Source organism: Quercus lobata, chromosome 11 (genome assembly GCF_001633185.2).
Source record: "Quercus lobata isolate SW786 chromosome 11, ValleyOak3.0 Primary Assembly, whole genome shotgun sequence".
NCBI lineage: Eukaryota > Viridiplantae > Streptophyta > Magnoliopsida > Fagales > Fagaceae > Quercus > Quercus lobata.
Genome location: NC_044914.1, coordinates 36190045 through 36202195, shown reverse-complemented (window position 1 = coordinate 36202195; position 12151 = coordinate 36190045). Strand labels below are relative to the sequence as shown.

General features: G+C 31.8%; 2 protein-coding genes across 3 annotated transcripts; one reads left to right on the top strand and one right to left on the bottom strand.

Annotated features, from left to right (window-relative positions):
- Window positions 1-520: 520 nt before the first annotated feature.
- On the bottom strand, window positions 521-1168 carry LOC115966790. The gene has a single exon (XM_031085948.1). The coding sequence runs from the start codon at window positions 1166-1168 to the stop codon at window positions 521-523; it is 648 nt and encodes a 215-aa protein (XP_030941808.1).
- Window positions 1169-5310: 4142 nt separating this feature from the next.
- LOC115967596 (cyclin-dependent kinase inhibitor 7-like) lies at window positions 5311-7168 on the top strand. Of its 2 annotated transcripts, none has more exons than XM_031086725.1 (4): window positions 5311-6079; window positions 6302-6360; window positions 6488-6649; window positions 6820-7168. In XM_031086725.1, the coding sequence occupies exons 1-4, from the start codon at window positions 5780-5782 to the stop codon at window positions 6887-6889; spliced, it is 591 nt and encodes a 196-aa protein (XP_030942585.1). In that variant the 5' UTR covers window positions 5311-5779; the 3' UTR covers window positions 6890-7168. The 2 variants fall into 2 exon arrangements, with proteins under 2 accessions (XP_030942585.1, XP_030942586.1); XM_031086726.1 differs by having other exon boundaries at window positions 5312-6079; window positions 6491-6649.
- Window positions 7169-12151: the final 4983 nt, after the last annotated feature.

Below are 12151 nucleotides of genomic sequence, written 5' to 3'. Positions count from 1 at the left end.
TTGGACTTAAGTTGCTTACCTTGACCTTTTCTAAATCCCGCAAAAAACGAGATCTCTGTGGATTGAGTGTGACTTCTTATTTAATTTATAAAAAGTGCTACGTCTACAATAATTTTACATATTTTGACAATAAATTATAGGTAATAAGTTGTTATTGATTCTAATTTGAACTCACAATTGAAATTACTTTTTTATTTACTAATAACAACCAATAATAACCTGTCATTTAGGATTCGTTATAAAAATGTTGTAGACATATCATTTCTCTTAATTTATTTTATTTGGACTTGATTAATTCATTTAAGTCAACTGCTTTCTTTAACCAAGTCAAGACATTTAAAACGTTACTAAAATTAATTGCAATTGTCCATTTAAAACTACGGGTATTTGCAATGTCTATCACACATTATAAAATTTTGCAATTAACACCACACCATTTAAATTAGTGTCCAAATTAACGAATTAGTTGAGACAATAATTTCAAAATTTTTTTTTTTTTTGAGAAAGGAATACTGTAACTTTATTCAAAAGATGCCAATTCGGCTTGAATTACAGTAGAAAGATGTGGAGGAACACCCTCCATCCACACCGTATACTCGCTAACATGTCTTGCATGTCTAGCACAGTTATGCGCGGCACCATTGCCCTGCCTCCTTACGTGGTTAAAACTCACGTCCCCAAACTGACTTGCCAACTCCTTAGCTTCCTCAAACAGGTTTCCAAACTCAGCATGCTCCACTATATTTCCTGCCAAAGCATCAATAGTGATCTTGGAATCCCCCTCTAGGATGAAAGACTCAAGACCAATGTCCCCTGCCAATCTCAGAGCCCTTATTGCTGCAAGAGCCTCAAGTGCAGTGATCGAATAGGGGAGTGGGATTTTTTCCGCCATTGCAGCCACCATGAACCCCTTCTCATCCCGGATTACAGCACCAACACCTGCAGAATCTTCCTCCCTAAACACAGCTCCGTCGAAGTTTACTTTGTGTCTCGGCCATGGTGGAGGTTTCCAGATGATCCGTTCTGGTGCTCTAGAGGGTGGATGAGGAGGTTTTGGCGGAATAGAGCGGATGAAGGCAGCTCGGATAGCCCGCACCTCAGGGAGCACTTGCTGGATCGGGAATGATTTGCTGATGGTTCTCAACGCGTTCCGCCTATGCCATATCATCCACGCAGTAGTAGCAAAGAATTCCAAGTCCAAACCGTCTTCGATAATGTACTCCACTAAGTCTCTGAACCTCTCGAAAGTCCTGGAATGGCAGTTTCTCCAACTCTATTCGTGTAACCAAACCTGGGACAGAGAAGGGCATGACCACAACGCGTGTAGGGTGTTCTCCGATGTATTAGAGCAGTGATCACAGCAGTCGGTTGGGATTACTCTTCGTCGATTAAGATTTGCAGTGTTGATTTTCAGATTTCAAATTATAGTGTTAATTATGGTGCACATTGAAAATATTTAGGTCAAATTATATTTTCCACCCTTAACTATAGTGTAATCATAATGTCTTTATAATCTTCAAACTTAAGTAATGTTAAGCTTTGTTTCTCAAAAAAAAATTAATGTTACACTTAAACTGTTGATAATAAACGTTTTGCGCGCCCCAGCCGTTAATATTATTGTTAAATTTCACCCAAAAAAAAAAAAAAAATCTATCAAACATTTTTTGTTTTTGATGAAAATCCTAACGACGTGAGCGAAGGTTCTTATCACTAATAGTTAATAGAGAACATTGCTTAATTTTAAAGTTTAATAAAACATTGCAACTGTACCATAGTTAAAGGATGAAAACATGCAATTGACCCTATATTTTTTGGTGGATATCTATTCACTAATAAAAAAAAATTATGAAATTCACTAATCAATTAATTTATGGTAAGATAAACATTACAAGTTAATCTTGAATTAATATATTAATTGGAATTTTATAGTTGAAATTAAATTCCCATATTTTAAGATGAATAGTAGTAATTCGTTTGTGAAATTTTTTTTTTTTTTATGAGATAATATGTTTATGCTTTTTTTAAAATCACAAATGAAATAAAAGAAATAAATAAATAATCGTTACCCTATGGCTATGGTCCTTTGTGCTAGGGTAATAAAAATGTTTCATCTACCATCAAATCATCCCCAGCGTTGTTTGTCAAAAAAAAAAAAAAAAATCATCCCAGTGTTAATAATTAGTAATTAGTGACAGTCTCGGAGCCAGAACTGAAAGAAAGTACGTAATTTGTTGTCACTCTTGAAGTTTTAACCTCAGAAAATGATATGTTTATAATATCTTTACAACAAATTCTAAGTGGTAGATTGTTACTGGTTGTTATTGTTAGGGCAAAAAAGTAATCTTAGTGTTAGTTTCAAATTTGAACCAATAATAACTAACCACTAATAATTTGTTATAAAAATATTGTGGACGTAACATCTGCATTGAAACCTCACCTCTAAGGAGTTGTAACTTACTCATAATCACAAGCCATGACTGATGACCCATCATTTTTGTTTATCTTCTCTGTGCCATCTGGGCTGGACAATGCACAAAGGACATGCCTCAAGCTTACAATTCGCTGGACTTTGTTGAGCACCGTCGAGTCAAGTGTAAAATCTCTCATTTCATCTGGGGTGTTTGGTAAAAGAGTTTGAGTAATGTTGTTTGAGTGTTTTTGATATATGATGAAAAAATGTGTGAAAAAGTGTGTAAATGTGAAAAATGTTGCTCAAGTAAGACTACCAAATGGTTTCTCACCAGTTAGCTAGGAAGCTACCCTTAAGATGGGATAATTATTTTGGCAAAAATTTCATCAAATGCATTACCATTATTCCTACTCATTAAATATAAGATAAAAAAAGAGTTAACGGATATACCATAAATACATTAATTCTAAAAATAATTCTAAAAACATTTCATAAGAAAAAAAAAAGTAACCAATTTTTTTATATTTCTTATAAAATTAGTATTAAATTTTTCTAAAATAGTCAATTCATAAATACTCTAACGCACCCGTTAACGAAACTCATTAATTATAGCTTTAACCACTGAAGCTATCTTTGTTTTTTTTGGCCTCTTTGAATCTTTTTTTTTTTTTAATTTAAAAAAGGCCATATATTTTTCTTCTTTTATATGTTGGGCAAACTAAAGATGGAACAAATTATTGGAACTTGGAAGATACTCCCAGTGGGTGTAATAATTTCCATTCAGATACCAGTCGGCGTATTCCTTAATTTTCGCTGTATGTTCATCTCCGACGTGGCACTACTTGTACTAGATTCACGGTATACTAGCTTTGGATTCCTTTTTGAGGTAAGAACTATCAGAGTATAGACGAGGGCTATGCTTAAAAACAAATAAGTTAGCTATTGCCCCAAAAACTCTTCTTTTTTTTTTTGAGTAAATGCCCTAAAAACAATTAGCTATTTGTTTTATACTAAAAATTATGACTCTCTTTTCTCTCTTAAGTTATTGTTTAATTATTTCTCAAAAAAAAAAAAAGTTATTGTTTAATTCTTTAATCTAGTGTAAAAATGCATACTAATGGTAAAATTTGTTAAATGGTATTTTAGATGTTTAGAAGGCGTTTGGATAGGAATTATAATTCCTGCGTTTGCAGGTTTTTTTTTTTTTTTTTTTTTAAATCCAGCGCCTCTTGCATTGTTCATGTCCTATAAACAGTGCAATTAGGCAAATGCACAATGATTTTATTAATGAACAGTAACCAAAAAATATTTTTTTTATTGTTTTCAGTATTTAGTTTTCAGTAAAATAAACGGTATCCAAACATATCCTTAATCTTAGACTAAACAATTTGATCTGAACCATTTGATCTGACTCACGATAAGGTAAACCAATAGGTCTATTACTAGTTTGGATTTTTCAAATATAAATGAGACGGGCTTGGGATGATTTCTCAAATTTAATAGGTTTGGTATGTAAAATATTTAGATGGTTTGAGTTTAAATTTTTTTTTTTTTTATCATTCCCAAACTCGACTTTGTTACCATTCTTAAATATGGATATCTATAAATAATCTAGGATGAAACTTCACAAGTATAAGCTTGTAGAGTGTGGGTGTAAGGTTTAGGATTCAAGACTCTAGGAGGGAGGTTCACACATATATATATATTTAGGCTAAAGTAAAATTTCTATTTTGTTTTAAAAAAAAATCCAGGTTTTTCTATTTGAGAAAAAATACAGTAATATCTCTTAAAATCTCATGAAATAACACACTCCCAAATTATGGACGAAATGATACACCCTCTAAAGATTTGTATAAATAGAACAAATACGTGCGTCTTCTCATCTCATGAAGCCTAATGAAATATTCCATATTTAAAAATATTTGTATTCATTTATTATACAATGTCAAAGGAGAATGCATCATTTCGTACATAGTTTGAGTATAATTTTTTTTAATAGAAAAAATGAAATATTTAAAGAAGTTATGGTTTAGTACAAAGTTTTGTTTTATATGTTACATTTACACATACTGGCCATTTAGTAAATGATAAAACTTAAAGTACAAAACTTTAATTGCAATATATTAATTTTTCCAATTGAATTCAAATACTTGATTTAATTGAATTAAAAAAAAAAGAAAAAAAAGAAGAAAAGAAGTTAACTCTAAACCAATGAGGAGGAAACTCCAACCTTCAATGTGGTGGGTCAAAAGACCACCTACCATTTTTTTAGTTATATAACATTTTTAATTAATCATGTGACTCTTATTTATATTACATATGTAAATAGTTTTATAAATTACAAATTCTTTTAACTGGTTTAGGATGCCCCCTTATTTTGTTTCCGTCAAGCATTAACATTCGGTTTGCTAAAAAAATTTAGCATTCAACACTTCAAAAAATTACTTTTATCTATTTTAATTTTTTACTTAATAATACATCTGACATCTCATCTCTTATTTTAACATATAACTCATTATATAATATTAAAAACCCCAATAAGAATTCATTTAACTATGAGAGAGGTTTCTCAACAACAACAAAAAAAAACTACGAGAGAGAATAAAAAGAAGTAGCATAAATTTTTTGTTTTGACAACTTGAATATAATGTGTTTCCTATTTATATATATATATTTGCATTGGGAATAAATTTTTTTTCCAGTTTATAAAAAAGAATTGTTTTAATTGGTTTGAATTTTAAAACCTTATATTGAATTTAATAAGTCTATTTGTGTGTTTTTAAACTTGGTAGTTGCTACTATTTACTGTATCTATTTATTAAGAACAAAAAATTTAAGAAAAGGGGGACAAAGCATTGAAAAGAAATAAATAGTGGAAAAACGAAGCGTTTCAACGTGTGAGCGGTATATTATAAGATTAAGCCACCACGACTACGAGAATGAAGGTATGAACCTGGGATCCTTCAACAGCCAGATCTTTGGTGACAGCTTCTTCACTCCCAAAACAGCAGCACAGCACCCACCGTTCCTTCCGATTCTCTCTTTTCTTTTCTTTTCTTTTTTTCACTCAGGTTCAGGACCACACCTATATACCAAAACGGTAACAAACTCGTAGTAACAAACCCACCCGCACTTTTAGCATCAAATCTCAACCGTCAATTTAAATCTCATAAAAAGTCACCTTTCTCAACCTCAACATCTTCTCTTACTCTCACAGACGCACTCACAATCTTTCCCTTTCATCTTTTTCAAGAACACAAATATAGCAAACCCACGAACAAAACGAGAAAATTAAATTTTTTTATAAAAAAAAAAAAGTAAGAGAGAGAATTGAGATTTGAGAGTGCGTACAGTGTGAGAGAGAGAGAGATGGGCGATTGTGTGAGAAATTTTAAGCGAATTGCGGTGCTGGATGGTTCTGGCTCTGGCTCAAGCACAACCATGGCGGTCTCGAAGAAAAGGAGAATCATTGGCTTGACTTCTTCGGATGTGGAACTCCACGACGCTCGTTTTTGCTTTGATTCGCCGGAGAAGACTGTGAATTCCGGCGGAGTAATGAACGCCGGTGATTTGTGCACGAGCTTCTGTATGGACCAGTTTCCGGTTTCTTGTTGCTCTAGCAATGAGTCGAGCGAGGTCGTCAGGGATGGCTTCAGCCTCATAGATCTGGTGAATTTCTGAGAGATTTTGTCTCTGTTACTCTCCGTTTGGTTGCTGAGAAAAAAAAAAAAAGTAAAAGCAAGGATTTTTTTTTTTTTAAATTAAAAATTCGAAATTGTCAATTTAGGCTTACTTGAGCTGAAATTCCAGTACTCAATTTTAATTGCTTATACTATCACTTAATGCTTTTTTATTTCGTATTTATTTACGCTTCTTGAATGTGCATTTCAGGCCAAGAGTTTCGAAACCGTTGACTCAACAACGTACATAAACAACAATAACAAATTCAGGTTCATTTATCTCTCTCTCTCACACTCTCACTCTTTCAAATTGTTCAAATTCAAAACCAAACCAAACGTTTTGTAACCGTTCGATTCTTACTCCTTTAAGCTGCTTCTTCTTCTACTTCCTATTTAGCAGAGAAGCCACACCGTTGAGCTCGCTCTGTGTACACTCAGACGAAATGGACTCGCCGGCGGCGACGAAGAATCATCCTCCGGCGAAGATGCCACCGAAAGAAGAGATCGACGATTTCTTCGCATTTGCAGAAAAGCGCGAGCAAAAGCGATTCGCAGAGAAGTGAGTCTCTCTAGCTCTCTCTCATTTTCTGTGTTTTTTAGAAAAAAGAAGAGAGGGTGCGCAGGATAAGAGGGTTCACTATAGAAGCACATTTTAGCTGAGAGAGGAATCAAATTCTAACTAACTAACAACTTTTTTTTTTTTTAAAAAATAATTTTTTTAAATTGCAGCTACAACTATGACATTGTGAAGGATGTGCCATTGGAGGGTCGTTACCAGTGGATTCCTTTGAAGCCATGAGAGAGTGAGACTGTGAGAGTAAGAGAAAGAGAGATTTGCTAAAGTCACTGGTTAGCACAGAGAGTTGCATGCAATTGGGTTTAGGTGGTAGTGGAAGGTGGTTTTAGATTTATTATAATTGTACAGCTTTCTCATTTTCCACTAGAGTACTATGTAAGGAAAAAAAAAAAAAAAAAAAAACGAAGCTTTGTCCTACAACAGTAAAAAAAATAGAAGCTTCTATTTCTACTTGAATCTATTTCTTAGTACAGTAATAATAGTCAGTGAATTTTAATCTTATTTTTGGATTCATATACTTTTTGCATTGATGGGTTTGATTTGATTTCGTACAATTGATAGAATTTTATGTTTTGGCTGTTTTTAGACAGATTTCCTTTTCAGTTTTGCTTTTTTGCGTTCTTACCTGATTTTCTTATCCTTCACTTTCTTTTCCCCCACAATGATTTGAGACTGTTTTGTAATATTCTCTCAATAACGGGATTTTGATTCTTTTGATTGTTGGGACCACGAATAAAAAGCTCCAATTCTCCGCTCTGAATAAAACAAGCTTAGAAATAGAATTATGGGTTATATTACCGGGCACCGTTAATAACACAATTCTTGACAGCTTTTCAGATTTTTTGGCGACTTTTTGATAGATTTTGACATTTTTTTAATCTTTTTTGGTATTTTTTTTAACAATTTTTTTCAAGTGTGACCCAAAAAATGAAATGTTAACAAACCCTAGAATTATAAGGCTTATATTGTGAGTCTGCAAATAAGGCCTACCACATTCCACTCTCTATCATTGAAGCTTTCACTTCAGCACACACTGTATATGCATGACACAAACCACAAAAGGAAACGAGGCGAATAGACGTTTAAACAAGCCAAAAAATTGTAATGCTTTACCCTACAGAATAATTTGATGTTTCCACTAATTGTTGTTTGTACCTTTAATCACATTTTTTACTTAGTCTTGGAACCAACTGTCAAAAAGTAAACTGAGTTTTTTAATTATAATAATTAGTGAAATAGTAATAACAATAATTAAAAAAAAATGTTCGGTTAATGTATGCTCTTAGAGTATACATTAATCATCTATTTTTTGAAATATTTTATGTAGAAATTAAAAAAAATCAAAAAATTGATTTTTTTTAATTATAATAATCAGTGAAATAGTAATTAAAAAAGGGTCTGGTTAATATTATGGAGAATTGAAAAAAAAATGTCAAAAAAGTGGTCAAGTTTAAGTTTAGTATCCAATAATACTGAATCTGTTAAGATAATGACTTGTGTTTACTTTTAAAATAAACAATTTTTTTAAAATAGTTTATTAATACACGTCCTAAGTACATTAGTCAGTAAAACTCAAAAAAAAATTAGGATTTTATTAAAATCATATTTGTGAATTTGATGCAATTCTTAATCATTTGAGTTTTGAAGTTGATATGCATGAGGTCGGCCGTCGTGGGTTCTTTTTAGAGCACACAAAGTGCGTGGGGTCAGATTCACTCTACAGAATATGGATATGAAGTGCTTGTAAAGTTGTACCTTTGTGGAGCAAATAGACAAAAGAATCAAAATTTAATTTAATTTAATTTTTCTTGGTCTTGTTTGCTTTATTTCTTTATTTTTTTATGCTTTGTGTATTTAATGCGTTTTGGTGGCTCTCACAGAGCTACAAACCTAGATCATCAAACATGGGTGGACAAAATAAATTCTGTCATTCGCTAGAATCATTGGCAGAGAGAGGGTATTGTACTATAATGTCTGAAACAAAAGAAAACAGGTACGTGCACATTGTCGCACGTGTCAAATACGATGCAAGCAAAAGCAGTCTCATTTGCATGTGGGTTTCCAGCCTTCTCGGTTCTAAACACTTTTAAAAGTACAGAAAAGAAAGAAATATTAAAAAGAAAAAAGCCTTTTATAAAATTGTTTTTTTTATTTATAAAAAGCATAAAAGAATAAAGATAATGAGAAAAGAGGGAAGGTCTGCACGTGCAGTGGTGGAGCAGTGGTCGCCTAACTAAGGCTTTGCTTTGGATCTGAGGCTTTGTTATATTTTAATGGGTACAGAGACAGATAGGTGAGAAGTGAGGTGGTGGGGAAGAGTATAATAGAATGTTGCTTAATAAAGACGGAGATTGGTTTCGATTTTGGTGTTTCTTACCGTTTTCTATCACGAAAATGGTTTATTGAGCTTAAAGGTGCATTATTTGTTACTTCAAGATACTTTTGAGATACCACTTTGGGTAATAATGTTTCATGACCAATTTAATGCTCTCTCTCTCTCTCTCTCTCATTTTGATTTTCGACTTTCCGTACAACTAATCTCTTTGCCAAGGCTAAACACACGAATTATGAAAAAAAAAAAAATTGACCAAGATACTAATCGGTTTTGTGTGTAAATAAGAATTGTAGTTCAGCTCTCTTATTTAATTATTAGAGATTTTATCAGTTGAGCAAATTAAAACCTACTTAACCATGAGATTTTGTTGTAAGCAAAATGCCAACAATAGATATAAATAGGACGACACTGTCTTTGTATCAATTTTTGTTTACTTTACTCCTATAATATATAACAACTTTTAGATTCACGTAGAAAGTGAAAATGCTAAAAAAAAAATAAAAAATTAAGAATGAAAATGTCAATTTTCTGTAAATAGTTATAATTAGGAACCATATGCATGATACTCCAAATTATATGGATTAGTTATTTTAGTGTGCATGGTATGGACATGTGTTGAATCCACACATCAAGTGTTTATCAGATGAGTTTTTTTATTTATAAGTGATTACAAGAAACTCTAATTATAATTTGACTAATCTTTTTTAGGGTATAGATGATGATATGATTGACACTTTAATTTGTTGGGTTGTTAACATAATGTGTTTTTCTTTTAGTTTACAAAGCCTACAACTTTTTTCTTGAGTTGCGTGTTCATTAGTCTCAGAATATTTAGGTTCAATCCACTAGATTATAGGTCCATAAGTTTTATATTCAAAAAAGAAAAAGAAAAGATAATTCACTCTCAACACACCCCCAAATCCCAAAAAGAGAGATAATTATTCAGTTAGCATTTCAAAAAATTGAAGAGTTTTAACAATCATTGAAAGCCAAGAAGGGACACCCTTCCAATGGTGATTAGTGAGGGGGAAAATCAAGATAATTGAAAGCCATATTACTACAATTTGGGTTACAAGAAAGGGCATTCTTCCAAAAAGGGTTGGAATGAGGGCGTATGGGCTTACCTTGTTATCTGTTTGTATACCCAGACTAAGCTCCGCTATAAGCATGAAATTAGGGCCGAAAAGCCCTACAGGCTTTAGCTCCAACTTTAATCCAGATGACCCTTGGGCCCAAATAAGGAATGGGATGGATCAAGAATTTAATTGAAGGCCCGACCAAAAAAAGGGTAAAATAGTCAATGCAGAAAAAAGATGCCGTCGCAAAATACCAAGACGCTCTTGACTTTTAGAATTGTTTGAAGTTTACCCTGCTGGTTGCGTAATAGAATCTCAAGCTACATTTTGGCTCACTTCAGCAGTTTCATAACAGATTAATCTATATTTATAAGCAGAAGACAAACAGGGCTAAACTTATATTATTAAACAAGAACTTTAAAACAAGACAAGGCATGCAAACACTAGTCAAACTTTGGGTGTGTTTGAAATTTACTTATTTTACTAAAATTGAAATTTTTTTGCTAAAAATATTGTAGATAAGGATGCGGCTTATGTCCAGTGCTCCAATGCACTGGAGCCGCATCAATTGTGACACGTGTCCATTTTTGGACATGTGTAACAATCGCAACGCATTCAGTGCACTGGAGTACTAGACATAAGTTGCGCCCAGTAGATAAAGATAAAAGTTAGTTGAAATAGTACAATAGAACCCATGAATAGTACCAAAAAGTGCAGTAGGGCTCACGAATAATAGCAAAAATAAACTAAATAGTAAAATAAGCTGGTAAATTTCATCCATACCAAACGTACACTCTATATTGCATACTGCCTTTGTTCTTAGAATTACAAGTTTTTATTTTTTATTTTTTTTAGGCTACGAAATTTAAAAGATATTCAAACTATTTGCAAACAGTTAGATTCAATTATTCTGTCACACAATACCAAATGTCTGATTTGCATTGTGATATACAATTAATTTTTTAACTTTTATGTACAGTTCTTTCTAAAAAAAAAAAATTATGTATAGTTTTTTAAAATTTTATTTTCTCTTACTTTTTTTTTCACTTTTTTAAAGTATAAGTATACTTTAATATACATTAACAAAAAAATTTCAAAAAAAAAAAAAAAAATTAAGTTGTTTCCAAATGGACACTAAATTATATATTGTTGGGTGATTCAGGAATCGTCCAGACCTATCCATCTCTTCCTTGGTATAATCTTCATCACTATCCTCGAACCTCAATTACATCACTGTGGTTTTGTGACTTTTGTCCGTATTCGTCACTCTCCTTGAGCAAAATCCTATGAAACACCTGGTTGATTTTAAGTAGAACCCTGGGGTGTTGGATCCATTGACACATTAAATATTCTTCTTTTCTTAATTCCTTTTGACATTGCATCCATGCGAGTTCGTCCTTAGCTTGATTTACAATTTTTAATCTTATTCTTTATTATATTTTTTTCTTTCTCTTTTAGCTCTTTGTTAAAAGGGAGGAAAATGATAAATTAATAATAAAGAGGTTAATAACTCAACCTGCACATCTTAATGTTTATATACATAATAATTGTGCTTACAATTTGTTTTACCTTTTAATACGCTGTAAGTCTATACACCAAGTATATGTTTGAGATGAATTATTTTATTAATTTATTTTACTTAACAAATATGTTTAAAAACAATATGCAAACTGTACTTTAAAAAAGATTCTATAAGATTTTACTTTAAAAAAATAAATAAATAAAAAGACAAGACGGACCATTCATTTATTCATTCAAAAAATAATAGCATTCTGCAGTGGTGGTTCTAAGAATATTTTTTAGAGGGGTCATTCAAATTGTGCTAAAGAGGTTGACAAGGACCTCTTTGTAAATATATTTTATTTTATTTTTTATTTTATTTTATCTTGATCATTATGATAATATTGATGAGATCTTTTGTAACCTATGATCCAAAGGAAGAATTTTTTAAGTCAACACGAGTTCTTTTAAATAATAAATTTTAGGTAGGAAATAAATCTTGTGGTATTTGTGACTCTCTTATCAAAAATTTATTCATAATATTAGTAAGAGAATTAAAGATAAATTATAAGT

Excerpts from the sequence above, each read along its gene's own strand:
- LOC115966790 (XM_031085948.1), bottom strand. The coding sequence starts at position 1,168 with ATGATATGGCATAGGCGGAACGCGTTGAGAACCATCAGCAAATCATTC.
- LOC115967596 (XM_031086725.1), top strand. The coding sequence starts at position 5,780 with ATGGGCGATTGTGTGAGAAATTTTAAGCGAATTGCGGTGCTGGATGGT. Across the intron at positions 6,080-6,301 it reads GCTTCAGCCTCATAGATCTG|GCCAAGAGTTTCGAAACCGT; the intron begins GTGAATTTCTGA and ends TGTGCATTTCAG. Across the intron at positions 6,361-6,487 it reads AACAACAATAACAAATTCAG|CAGAGAAGCCACACCGTTGA; the intron begins GTTCATTTATCT and ends CTTCCTATTTAG.